The sequence below is a fragment of the Pantherophis guttatus genome, chromosome 4 (assembly GCF_059756535.1).
Source record: "Pantherophis guttatus breed Tessera chromosome 4, ASM5975653v1, whole genome shotgun sequence".
NCBI lineage: Eukaryota > Metazoa > Chordata > Lepidosauria > Squamata > Colubridae > Pantherophis > Pantherophis guttatus.
The window spans coordinates 154316553-154330335 of NC_142066.1; the positions used below are offsets into that span (position 1 = coordinate 154316553).

Genomic DNA, 13783 nt, shown 5'->3' on the forward strand with positions numbered 1-13783 from the left:
TCACAATGGGATAGAAATATACTTTAAAAAAATCAATAAATAAAATGGCCTAATCAGGATGGCTTACCCCAGGCATATATTCCACGAAGATAGATAGTTTCCTCTCTTCTGGATCGCGGAGACAGCCGTAATATTGGACTATCCTCTCGTGACGGAGGGTTTTAAGCAGCTGGATCTCACATTCTAAGGCATTCACTTCCTGAAATAAATCCAAATTCATTACTGAGCAAAAAGAAGGTTGGTTGGATACAGCCAGATATCGGATACAATGAACGGTGCGAAAAAAAATATTGGAAATAAAATTTAGTTTCTTTTTTGTTTCCTAGTTCCAATCTTGCAAGGAATAAGCAATGAGTTTATTGAGCTGGATTTCGGGGATTTTTCCTGGCCTGCTTAAAAGAAGGCCAGAGCTGTGCAATTATTTTGTCCTAAGGATGCAAAATGATGATCCAGAAATGTGAAATCAACCAGTTTGTAGGAAAAGAACACTTAAATAAAGCCAACACCTTCCTGCTTTCAATGGTGGCCTCCAAGATGCATTAAAGAAGCTCAGAAGAAGCGTGAAGATAAGGATGGAAAGATTTGACAATAGAGGTAATCCTAGACTTACGGCCACAATGGAGCCCTACACTTCTGTTGCTAAGCAAGACGGTTGTTAAGTGAATTTTGCCCCCATTTTACGACCTGTCTTGTCACAGTTAAGTGAATCATTGCAGCTGTTGCCTTAGTCACACGGTTATTAAATGAATCACCATTGACTTCGTTTGTCAAAAGGTCCCAAAAGGGGATTAAATGACCCCGGGACGCTGCAACGGTCATAAATATGAGTCAGTTGCCAAGCAACTAGAATTTTGAGCATGTGGTCCTGGGGATGCTGCAACGGTCATAAGCGTGAAAAACGATCATAAGTAACTTTTTTCAGTGCCATTGTAACTTTGAACGGTCACTAAATGAATTGTCGTAAGTGGAGGACTACCTGCTCCCACAATGGTGGAATCTTGTTAAAGATGATGGGAGATAGTTAAATTGACTTTTTCGATTAGAGAAAAGATAATATCTGTTTATTGTTGATTGGAATCCCTTTATGGACTAAATAGAAAATAATGAACTTATGATTTATAGTTTTGCTGATGGATTATAGAAAGAAGAGAGTTATCTTTTAACTATAAAGAGGCAACTTCATAATTCTGGTTACAATTGCAACAAAGAAAACCAGAAAATACTACTTTATCTCGTTTTTCTTCCTTCTCTATTTTTCCCTCTTTCTTGCATTGTCAGCTTTCTCTTTCGTTTCTTCCCCTTAATTTTGCATTAGTTTTTAACTTCCTTTTTAAAAACACTTACTAAAAATTAAAGCGCATAAAGATACTGACCAACCTTACTGTTCATCCCCAGCATAGATAGACCTCGACTTACAACCACAATGGAGCCCCAAATTTCTGTTGTTAAGCGAGGCGGTTGTTAAGTGAGTACTGCCCCCGTTTTATGACCTTTGGGCCACACTGTGAATCACTGCAGTTAACAAGTGACTCATGCAGTCATTAAGTAAATAAAGGCAAATATACAGTACATGTTCCAGGATAATGTTGCAGGATCCAATCTGGGTGACCGACCCAGATTGGATCCTGCAGTCCTTAAGTGAATCTAACGTCTCCCATTGACTTTGCCTGTCGGAAGCTAAATGGGAAGATTATAAATGGTGATATGATCTGGAAGGCAGCAGACATGGTAAATACATGCCAGTTGCCAAGAGCCCAGATTTTGTTGATATGACCACAGGGTCATATCTGTCATATCTAACTGTATCGAGCGTTTGCTCTTAGCAAGATCGAATGTGTGAAAAGCAGACATAAGTCACTTTTTTCAGTGCCGTTGTAACTTCAAACCTTCACTAACTGAATGGCTGTAAATCAAGGATTATCTGTAGTGAGAGCTACTCTGTTTCTAAAGCCAGCAAATTTGCATAGCCTAAAATTCCTTGATAAATCTCCTTTCACTATTCAGTGAATTCAAACTGGGAACCAATGCAAGCTTCCAAATTCCTTTTTTTCAAAAAATTGCCAGTGAAACGTGGAAGAAGAATCAGCAAGATGACTCGACTGAACATTTCCAACTACTGACTTACTAAATTACTTACTTACTGCCAATGGCCAAACAATTCCCAAAACATTTATTCGCTCCTGAGCTTGGGCATTAAGCAACCAAAATTGCTTTATAAGGTCATTTCTCATAAATGATATGGACTCCCACGGATTTCTGTCGGTTTTTAATTTCCTGAGAAATATTATATAAACATAGCACATGCATTTTTTAAATTCCCTTTTCAGGGTAATACAACCTGGATATTTAAAGGCACCCACATATTTAAAAGGATGGTGTTTCTTGCAACTACAGATAGTCCTTAACTTACAATCATTCATCTAGTAACCTTTCGAACTTAAAATGGCACTGGAAAAACTTTTGACTATTTTTCACTTACAACCCTTGCAGGATTCCCCATGGTGACGTCATCAAAATTTAGGTACTTGGCAACTGGCATGTACTTATGATGGTGTCCTGGGGTCATATGATCACCTTTTGAGACTTTCTGACAAGCAAAGTCAGATTCATTTAACAACTGTGTTACTAACTTTTAACAACTGCAATGATTCGCTTAACAACTGTGGCGAGAAAGGTCGTAAAATGGGGCCAAACTTACTTAACAAATCTCTCACTTAGCAACATAAATTTTGGGCTCAGTTGTGGTCGCAAGTCAAGGACTAACTGTATCGAGCGTTTGCTCTTAGCAAGATCTGGCATCCAAATTTAAAACTTCAAAGTGGACTGTTTCTTCCTTTGCAAACCGACAGCCCAAACAAGATGTTACTACAGCTTTAAGTTAGCATCATGCAGATCTGAAGGCTTTTCCAGGAAACTGACTCCACTTCTAAACAATATTTGGCCAGTAATGTTTCCTGTCTGAATCCCAAAAAACGACAGGAATTGAAACGGAAGAACTGTGTAGCTGTGGAATAGCCTAGAATTGTAACTGGAAATGTGGGGGTTTTCTAAAGCAGCACAACTGCAGGAAGCCCACTTAAGGGTGAGCAGAATGAGACCCCAATTTACTGGCCCGACTGGGGGGTGGGTGAGGGGGACCTGTGCCTCCCTCGAGTCCATAAAATGGCCCATTTGTGATGATTGCGATGCACGATGATACCACTGCGTGGCTTAAGGAAATTGAATCTATTTGGGTAAAAACATCCAAGGGATGGATGGTTAGATGGAGATATAGATAGATAGATAGATAAAGACAGACGGACAGACAGACAGAAATAGATGGATGGATAGATAGATAGATAGATAGATAGATAGATAGATAAGATAGATAATCAGACAGAGATAGAGAGATAGAGATAGAGATAGAAAGAATAAGAATCAGGTAGAATAAGAATCAGGTAGAATAAGAAAAGAAAGAAAGAAAGAAAGAAAGAAAGAAAGAAAGAAAGAAAGAGAAAGAAAGGAAAGATGGATGGATAGATAGATAGATAAGCAGATAGAGAGAGATAGAAACAATAAGAATCAGATAGAAAGAAAGGAAGGAAGGAAAGAAAGAAAGAAAGATAGATAGATAGAGATAGAGATAGAAAGAATAAGAATCAGGTAGAATACGAATCAGGTAGAAATAGAAAGGAAGGAAGGAAGGAAGGAAGAAAGAAAAGATAGATAGATGGATAGATAGAGATAGAGAAATAGAGATAGAAAGAATAAGAATCAGATAGGAAGGAAGGAAGGAAGGAAGGAAGGAAGGAAGGAAGGAAAGATATAGATAGATAGATAAATAAATAGATAAACAGATAGTAGAGATAGAGAGATAGAGATAGAAAGAATAAGAATCAGATAGAAAGAAAGGAAGGAAGGAAGGAAGGAAGGAAGGAAAGATATAGATAGATAGATAAATAAATAGATAAACAGATAGTAGAGATAGAGAGATAGAGATAGAAAGAATAAGAATCAGGTAGAATAAGAATCAGGTAGAAAAAGAAAGAAAGAAAGAAAGGAAGGAAGGAAGAAAAGATGGATAGATAGATAGATAGATAGATAGATAGATAGATATAAAGACAGAGGGGGAGATACACAGATGAATAGGGAGAGAGAAAAACAAAAGTGGTCTTAATTTATCACCGAGCGTTGTATTTCAAGATTTACAATGATTGTATTTTATGATTATGATTTAATCACTTGCTGTTTACATGCACCATAAGACCTTATGCACCCTAGACAAACTCCTTGTGTGTGGCCAATCTCACTTGGTCAATAAAATCATGTTCTATTCCAGTGTTTCTCAACCTTGGAAGCTTGAAGATGGGTGAATTTGCTGGCTGGGGAATCCTGGGAGTTGAAGTCCACCCATCTTCAAGCTACCAAGGTTGAGAAACACTGTTCTATTCTATTCCATTCTATCTGACTGAACACTCACTTTGCTGGTCTCTTTACTGTCGGGGTCAAAGGGCACCTGCTTCACAGAGAGCTCTCGTCCGATGTCAACATCATAGCAGAGGTAGACTTCCCCAAAAGCTCCTCGGCCCAGCAGCTTCCCAAGCCTCCAATTCACCGGGGCCTGCAGTGCTAAAAGAGGGCAGAAGCAAGAAAATTCAGGTGAACAAACTCCCCACAACTCCAGCTCCTCAGACGTTCACATCTCCAACTATGCATGGATCATGTACAATGCTGAGAAAACCCATTCCCCCCCCCCAGGTGGAATCTACAGGTAGTCCTCGATTTACGACTATAATGGAGCCCAAAATCTCTGTTGTTAAGCGAGGCAGTTGCTAGGTGAGCTTTGTCCCATTTTATGACCTTTCTCGCCACAGTTGTTAAGTGAACCACTGCAGCTGATATATTAGGTAATCTGGCTGTTAAGTGAATCCTCATTGGTTTCCTCATTGGTTTTATTCGTCAGAAGGTCGCAAAAGGGGATCACATGACCTTGGGAGACAACAACGGTCATAAATGCGAACCTGTTTCCAGGCGTCTGAATTTTGATCACATGACCCTGGGAATGCTACAAAAGTCGTAACTGTGAAAAACAGTCATAAGTCACTTTTTCAGCCCCGTTGTAATTTTGATTGGTTATACTAAATGAAGTGTTGTAAGTCAAGGACAACCTGTAGTGATTTCATCTAAATCTGAATGCCACCTAGTACTTCTGGTTTCTACCCTTAGTTGCTAAGACGTCTAAAATACAGGTTGGCATTTGAAGCTAGGAAGCCCCTACCAATCTACAATTAACTTGATTTCTTTTCTTGTGGGTCCCCTGGAGAAGCTTAGAGAGCACCAAGAACTCCCCAGTAGTTCAACCCTGAGCTACAAATATTCTCTTCTATTGGTACCCTGGTTCCATACGTGTCCAAAACCACGGAGGAACATATGAAGAACGGTTGCAGGAACTGGGTATGTCTAATTTAATGAAGAGAAGGACTAGGGGAGACATGATGGCAGTCTTCCAATATCTCAGGGGCAGCCCCAAAGAAGAGGGAGTCAAGCTATTCTCCAAAGCACCTGAAGTCCAGAAGAAGGAATAATGGAGGGAAACTAATCAAGGAGAGAAGCATTTTAGAACTAAGGAGAAATTTCCTGAAAGTTAGAACAATTAATCAGTGGAACAACTGGCCTCCAGAAGTTGTGAATGCTCCAATACTGGGAATTTTTAAGAAGATGTTGGATAACCATTTGTCTGAAGTGGTGTAGGGTTTCCTGCCTGGGCAGGGGGTTGGACTAGAAGACCTCCAAGGTCCCTTCCAACTCTGTTTATTCCATTCCATTCCTATTTTCTATTCTATTCTATTCTATTCTATTCTATTCTATTCTATTCTATTCTATTCTATTCTATTCCATTCCTATTTCTATTCTTAGTCAATTCCATTCCATTCCATTCCATTCCATTCCATTCCATTCCATTCCATTCCATTCCTATTTTCTATTCTATTCTATTCTATTCTATTCTATTCTATTCTATTCTATTCTATTCCATTCCATTCCTATTTCTATTCTTAGTCAATTCCATTCCATTCCATTCCATTCCATTCCATTCCATTCCATTCCATTCCATTCCAATTTTCTATTCTATTCTATTCTATTCTATTCTATTCTATTCTATTCTATTCCATTCCATTCCTATTTCTATTCTTAGTCAATTCCATTCCATTCCATTCCATTCCTATTTTCTATTCTATTCTATTCTATTCTATTCTATTCTATTCTATTCTATTCTATTCCATTCCTATTTCTATTCTTAGTCAATTCCATTCCATTCCATTCCTATTTTCTATTCTATTCTATTCTATTCTATTCTATTCTATTCTATTCTATTCTTATTCTATTCCATTCCATTCCCATTCCTATTTCTATTCTTAGTCAATTCCATTCCATTCCATTCCATTCCATTCCATTCCATTCCATTCCATTCCTATTTTCTATTCTATTCTATTCTATTCTATTCTATTCTATTCTATTCTATTCTATTCTATTCTATTCTATTCTATTCTATTCTTATTCTATTGAGGTAGTTATAAGGAAGTCTTGCAATGGAAATCGGGGAGACGGTGCAGTTGTGAGCCATTTGGTTTTTGTTTTAACTCTGCACCATCAACTATGGAAGATGTCCAAATGTCCAAATTTCCTCAAGGCTTTTTAAGTCAAAATAGAAGCCTTGTTTTGCTAGACCTGCTCTCGTCCTGTCCTTGGAACTATCACCTTATCTCTGAAAACGGAAAACAATGGATGGTTTGTCCGCCATTCAAGGGTGTCCTCCCCCTCCCACTCAACGCAAATAGCACCCTCTAAAGTCACCCATCCCACACAACTTCTATGTTATCAGCCAACCTTGAAGTTCTTCCTCCGAGTGAAGACCCAAGGGGTGCAAGATAGCATTGAACATGACCAATGAATTCCCAACTACGAATTCCACATAACCCACCAGACATTCACTCTGAAACGACTTACTGTTCCTGGCCTTGGGAGAAGGAGAACTAAAGCCTTCAAAGATCTTGTCGCAATTGTGCCACCACTTGTTGTTCCCCCGTTCCTCGTACCGCATGGTGATCAGCTTGCTGTCTCCGTTGAAGCTCTTGGTTCGGCTGGAAGGCAGAAGCTGGAATAGGTTCTCGGGAGGAGCGTAACTTCTGGGGAACGTTCTGCGGCCTTGGAAAGCAATAAAGACAGAACAAGAAAAAAATAAAATAAAAATTGAGACCACGAGGCTTTCATTGAAGTGGTCCTCAACTTATGGCCACAATGGAGCCCAGGAGTTCTGTTGTTATGGGAGACATTTGTTAAGTGATTTTTGCCCCGTTGTACGACCTTTCTTGCCTCAGCTGTTAAGTGAATCACTGCAGTTGATAAGTTAGTAACCAGGTTGTTAAATGAATCTGGTTTCCCCATTCTGACTTTGCTTGTCAGAAGGTCGCAAAACGGGATCACCTTACCCTGGGACACAGCCACCGTCATAAATATGAACCAATGGCTGAGCATCTGGATTTTGATCACATGACCATGGGGGAATGATACAAAGGAAAAATAGTCATAAGTCACTTTTTTCAGTGACTTTGTAACTTTGAATGGTCACTAATCGTTGTTAGTCAAGGCCTACCTGTACATTAACCGAGCTTGTCCTAAAAGTTTCTTACATTTATGTGCAGTGTCCCTCCATGTGTGTGTTGACTGAACAGGAATATAGCTTATTTTTTAAAGATGGGTGTCCTTCAAACTGTTCAAGTCTTCAAGTGTTTTGCTTGAGCAAAATCATCTTGTCCAATTTTTGAATCATCTTGATGTATCCTTCTAACTTAATTTCTTAAATCAAATAATCCCATGATTCACAGGACAGCTGAGATCCCAATGAAAGTGGTATGGGAATCCCAATGAAAGTAATTCCCCCCCAAATTTATTTAACCTCTCCTGAAATGAAGGCTCTATGGAACTATCTCTTCTTCCATGTTCTCTTTTCTACTAGAAATTTTTTGTGATGTTCAACAAGGATCAAGAAATGGTCTGAAGTTAGTGGAAGATACCACTTTCCAATCATTTGAGAACACTATTCCATGTCCTGAATTCTGAGGTAATACCGTGTTTCCCCGAAAATAAGACCCTGTCTTATATATTTTTTTGAACCCTGAAATAAGCGCTTGGCCTTATTGCCATGCGCTCAAAAGCCTGATTGAGCTTATTATCAGGGGATGTTTTATTTTGGGGGAAACAGGGTATCTATCTATCTATCTATCTATCTATCTATCTATCTATCTATCAATCATCTATCTATCTATCATCTATTGCTTAACGCATTGTAAGCCGCCCTGAATCTCCGGAGAAGGGCGGCATATAAATCAATTTTTTTTAAAAAAAAAATCTATCTATCTATCTATCTACCATGTTTCCCCAAAATTAAGACCCTGTCTTATATTTGTTTGAACCCTGAAATAAGCGCTTGGCCTTATGCACTCAAAAACCCAATTGGTCTTATTATCAGGGGATGTCTTATTTTGGGGGAAACAGGGTATCTATCTATCATCTATCTATCTATCTATCTATCTATCTATCTATCTATCTATCTATCATCTATCTATCTATCTATCATCTATTGCTTAACGCATTGTAAGCCGCCCTGAATCTCCGGAGAAGGGCGGCATATAAATCAATTTTTTTTTTAAAAAAATCTATCTATCTATCTATCTACCATGTTTCCCCAAAATTAAGACCCTGTCTTATATTTGTTTGAACCCTGAAATAAGCGCTTGGCCTTATGCACTCAAAAACCCAATTGGTCTTATTATCAGGGGATGTCTTATTTTGGGGGAAACAGGGTATCTATCTATCATCTATCTATCTATCTATCTATCTATCTATCATCTATCTATCTATCATCTATTGCTTAACGCATTGTAAGCCGCCCTGAATCTCCGGAGAAGGGCGGCATATAAATCAATTTTTTTTTTTTAAAAAAAATCTATCTATCTATCTATCTATCTATCCCGGGGGGATTTGGACTCTGACTGGGTAGATCAGGGCAGGGTGACGAGGAATAGTCTTGAGAATGTTATCTGGGAGGAGTTTGATGCTGTGACTCCTGATGATGTGGACAGGATTTTGGGGAGACTTAGTGCGGCCACATGTTTACTGGACCCGTGTCCCTCCTGGTTGGTACTGGCTTCCCGGGAGGTTACACGAGGCTGGCTCCAGGGTGTTATCAACGCTTCGTTGAGTGAGGGTTACTTCCCCACCGCCTTGAAAGAGGCGGTGGTGAGGCCTCTCCTCAAGAAGCCGTCCCTGGATCCGGCAATATTGGCCAACTATCGTCCTGTCTCCAACCTTCGCTTTATGGCGAAGGTTGTTGAGAGTGTGGTCGCACGACAGTTTCCGCAATTCCTGGAGGAAACATCTTATCTAGATCCGTTCCAGTCGGGTTTCAGGTCTGGGCACAGCACAGAAACGGCATTGGTCGCGTTGGTTGATGATCTCTGGAGGGCTCGGGACAGGGGTTGTTCCTCTGTTCTGGTCCTGTTAGACCTCTCAGCGGCTTTTGATACCATCGACCATGGTATCATGCTGCACCGGCTGGAAGAGTTGGGGGTGGGAGGCACCGTGTTGCGGTGGTTCTCCTCCTTTCTCTCCGACCGGTCGCAGTTTGTGTTGGCAGGGGGGCAGAGGTCGACCTCGAGGCCTCTCATTTGTGGAGTGCCGCAGGGATCGGTCCTCTCGCCCCTTCTGTTCAACATTTATGTGAAGCCGCTGGGTGAGATCATCCGTGGCTTTGGGGTGAGATACCACCAGTACGCTGATGACACCCAGCTGTACATCTCCACCCCAGGCCACCCCAACGATGCCCTTGAAGTGATGTCCCAGCGCCTGGAGGCTGTACGGGTCTGGATGGGGAGGAACAGGCTCAAGCTCAACCCTTCCAAGACTGAGTGGCTGTGGCTCCCGGCATCCCGATATAGTCAGTTGACTCCATCACTGACTATTGGGGGCGAGTCATTGGCCCCCACAGAGAGGGCTCGCAATCTGGGAGTCCTCCTGGATATGCAGCTGTCCTTGGAGGAACATCTGACGGCTGTAACCAGGGGGACCTTTTGTCAGGTTCGCCTGATTCGCCAGTTGCGGCCCTTTCTTGATCGGGATTCCCTGTGCACAGTCACTCACGCCCTCGTCACCTCTCGCCTTGACTATTGCAACGCTCTCTACATGGGGCTCCCCTTGAGGAGCACCCGGAGGCTCCAGCTGGTCCAGAACGCAGCAGCGCGGGTAGTGACGGGAGCAGCATGGCGCTCCCATGTAACACCGCTCCTGCGCGAGCTGCACTGGCTCCCAGTTGTCTTCCGGGTGCGCTTCAAGGTGTTGGTTATCACCTTTAAAGCGCTCCATGGCATAGGGCCTAGCTATCTTCGAGACCGCCTGCTGCTACCAACGACCTCCCATCGACCCGTGCGCTCCCACAGAGAGGGCCTCCTTGGGGTGCCATCAGCCAGACAATGTAGGCTGGTGACCCCCAGGGGGAGAGCCTTCTCTGTGGGGGCACCTACCCTCTGGAATCAGCTCCCCCCAGAGATAAGGAGAATCCAAGACCTCAGTGCCTTCCGTCGCGCCCTTAAAACCCATTTATTTAAACAAGCCGGGCTGGCTTAAGATGAAATTTTTAACTGTTTTTAAATGTTTTAAACGTTTTTAATTGGTAAATGAGTTTTAATTGGGCCAAATTTATATATCTTTTAATTGTTTTTAATATTTGTTCTGCATGTTTTTTTTAATTTGGCTGTACACCGCCCTGAGTCCTTAGGGAGAAGGGCGGTATAGAAATCCAATATAAAATAAAAATAAAATAAATATCTATCTACCATGTTTTCCCAAAATTAAGACCCTGTCTTATATTTGTTTGAACCCTGAAATAAGCGCTTGGCCTTATGCACTCAAAAACCCAATTGGTCTTATTATCAGGGGATGTCTTATTTTGGGGGAAACAGGGTATCTATCTATCTATCTATCTATCTATCTATCTATCTATCTATCTATCAATCATCTATCTATCTATCATCTATTGCTTAACGCATTGTAAGCCGCCCTGAATCTCCGGAGAAGGGCGGCATATAAATCAATTTTTTTTAAAAAAAATCTATCTATCTATCTATCTATCTATCTATCTATCTATCTATCTATCTACCATGTTTCCCCAAAATTAAGACCCTGTCTTATATTTGTTTGAACCCTGAAATAAGCGCTTGGCCTTATGCACTCAAAAACCCAATTGGTCTTATTATCAGGGGATGTCTTATTTTGGGGGAAACAGGGTATCTATCTATCATCTATCTATCTATCTATCAATCATCTATCTATCTATCTATCTATCTATCTATCTATCTATCTATCATCTATCTATCTATCTATCATCTATTGCTTAACGCATTGTAAGCCGCCCTGAATCTCCGGAGAAGGGCGGCATATAAATCATTTTTTTTTTAAAAAAAATCTATCTATCTATCTATCTACCATGTTTCCCCAAAATTAAGACCCTGTCTTATATTTGTTTGAACCCTGAAATAAGCGCTTGGCCTTATGCACTCAAAAACCCAATTGGTCTTATTATCAGGGGATGTCTTATTTTGGGGGAAACAGGGTATCTATCTATCATCTATCTATCTATCTATCTATCTATCTATCTATCTATCTATCTATCTATCAATCATCTATCTATCTATCATCTATTGCTTAACGCATTGTAAGCCGCCCTGAATCTCCGGAGAAGGGCGGCATATAAATCAATTTTTTTTTTAAAAAAAAATCTATCTATCTATCTATCTATCTACCATGTTTTCCCAAAATTAAGACCCTGTCTTATATTTGTTTGAACCCTGAAATAAGCGCTTGGCCTTATGCACTCAAAAACCCAATTGGTCTTATTATCAGGGGATGTCTTATTTTGGGGGAAACAGGGTATCTATCTATCTATCTATCTATCTATCTATCTATCTATCTATCAATCATCTATCTATCTATCATCTATTGCTTAACGCATTGTAAGCCGCCCTGAATCTCCGGAGAAGGGCGGCATATAAATCAATTTTTTTTTAAAAAAAATCTATCTATCTATCTATCTATCTATCTATCTATCTATCTATCTACCATGTTTCCCCAAAATTAAGACCCTGTCTTATATTTGTTTGAACCCTGAAATAAGCGCTTGGCCTTATGCACTCAAAAACCCAATTGGTCTTATTATCAGGGGATGTCTTATTTTGGGGGAAACAGGGTATCTATCTATCATCTATCTATCTATCTATCTATCTATCTATCTATCTATCAATCATCTATCTATCTATCATCTATTGCTTAACGCATTGTAAGCCGCCCTGAATCTCCGGAGAAGGGCGGCATATAAATCAATTTTTTTTTTTTAAAAAAAATCTATCTATCTATCTATCTATCTATCTACCATGTTTTCCCAAAATTAAGACCCTGTCTTATATTTGTTTGAACCCTGAAATAAGCGCTTGGCCTTATGCACTCAAAAACCCAATTGGTCTTATTATCAGGGGATGTCTTATTTTGGGGGAAACAGGGTATCTATCTATCTATCTATCTATCTATCTATCTATCTATCTATCTATCAATCATCTATCTATCTATCATCTATTGCTTAACGCATTGTAAGCCGCCCTGAATCTCCGGAGAAGGGCGGCATATAAATCAATTTTTTTTTAAAAAAAATCTATCTATCTATCTATCTATCTATCTATCTATCTATCTATCTATCTATCTATCTACCATGTTTCCCCAAAATTAAGACCCTGTCTTATATTTGTTTGAACCCTGAAATAAGCGCTTGGCCTTATGCACTCAAAAACCCAATTGGTCTTATTATCAGGGGATGTCTTATTTTGGGGGAAACAGGGTATCTATCTATCATCTATCTATCTATCTATCAATCATCTATCTATCTATCATCTATTGCTTAACGCATTGTAAGCCGCCCTGAATCTCCGGAGAAGGGCGGCATATAAATCAATTTTTTTAAAAAAAAAATCTATCTATCTATCTATCTACCATGTTTCCGCAAAATTAAGACCCTGTCTTATATTTGTTTGAACCCTGAAATAAGCGCTTGGCCTTATGCACTCAAAAACCCAATTGGTCTTATTATCAGGGGATGTCTTATTTTGGGGGAAACAGGGTATCTATCTATCATCTATCTATCTATCTATCAATCATCTATCTATCTATCATCTATTGCTTAACGCATTGTAAGCCGCCCTGAATCTCCGGAGAAGGGCGGCATATAAATCAATTTTTTTTAAAAAAAAATCTATCTATCTATCTATCTATCTATCTATCTATCTATCTATCTATCTACCATGTTTCCCCAAAATTAAGACCCTGTCTTATATTTGTTTGAACCCTGAAATAAGCGCTTGGCCTTATGCACTCAAAAACCCAATTGGTCTTATTATCAGGGGATGTCTTATTTTGGGGGAAACAGGGTATCTATCTATCTATCTATCTATCTATCTATCTATCTATCTATCTATCTATCAATCATCTATCTATCTATCATCTATTGCTTAACGCATTGTAAGCCGCCCTGAATCTCCGGAGAAGGGCGGCATATAAATCAATTTTTTTTAAAAAAAAATCTATCTATCTATCTACCATGTTTCCCCAAAATTAAGACCCTGTCTTATATTTGTTTGAACCCTGAAATAAGCGCTTGGCCTTATTGCCATGCGCTCAAAAACCCAATTGGGCTTATTATCAGGGG

The 13783-nt window shown here is 39.8% G+C and overlaps 1 protein-coding gene across 2 annotated transcripts in view; it reads right to left on the reverse strand.

Moving 5' to 3' along the window:
- LOC117654825 (mitogen-activated protein kinase kinase kinase 3-like) overlaps nt 1-13783 on the reverse strand; it is a 100263-nt gene that overhangs the window by 10897 nt on the left and 75583 nt on the right. For both annotated transcript variants that reach the window (XM_034401748.3, XM_034401746.3), the window contains exons 12-14: nt 6985-7182; nt 4460-4608; nt 68-199 (exon numbers count right to left, since the gene is read on the reverse strand). In XM_034401748.3, the coding sequence (XP_034257639.1) occupies nt 68-199; nt 4460-4608; nt 6985-7182 (479 nt within the window). The remainder of the gene's footprint in view (nt 1-67; nt 200-4459; nt 4609-6984; nt 7183-13783) is intronic.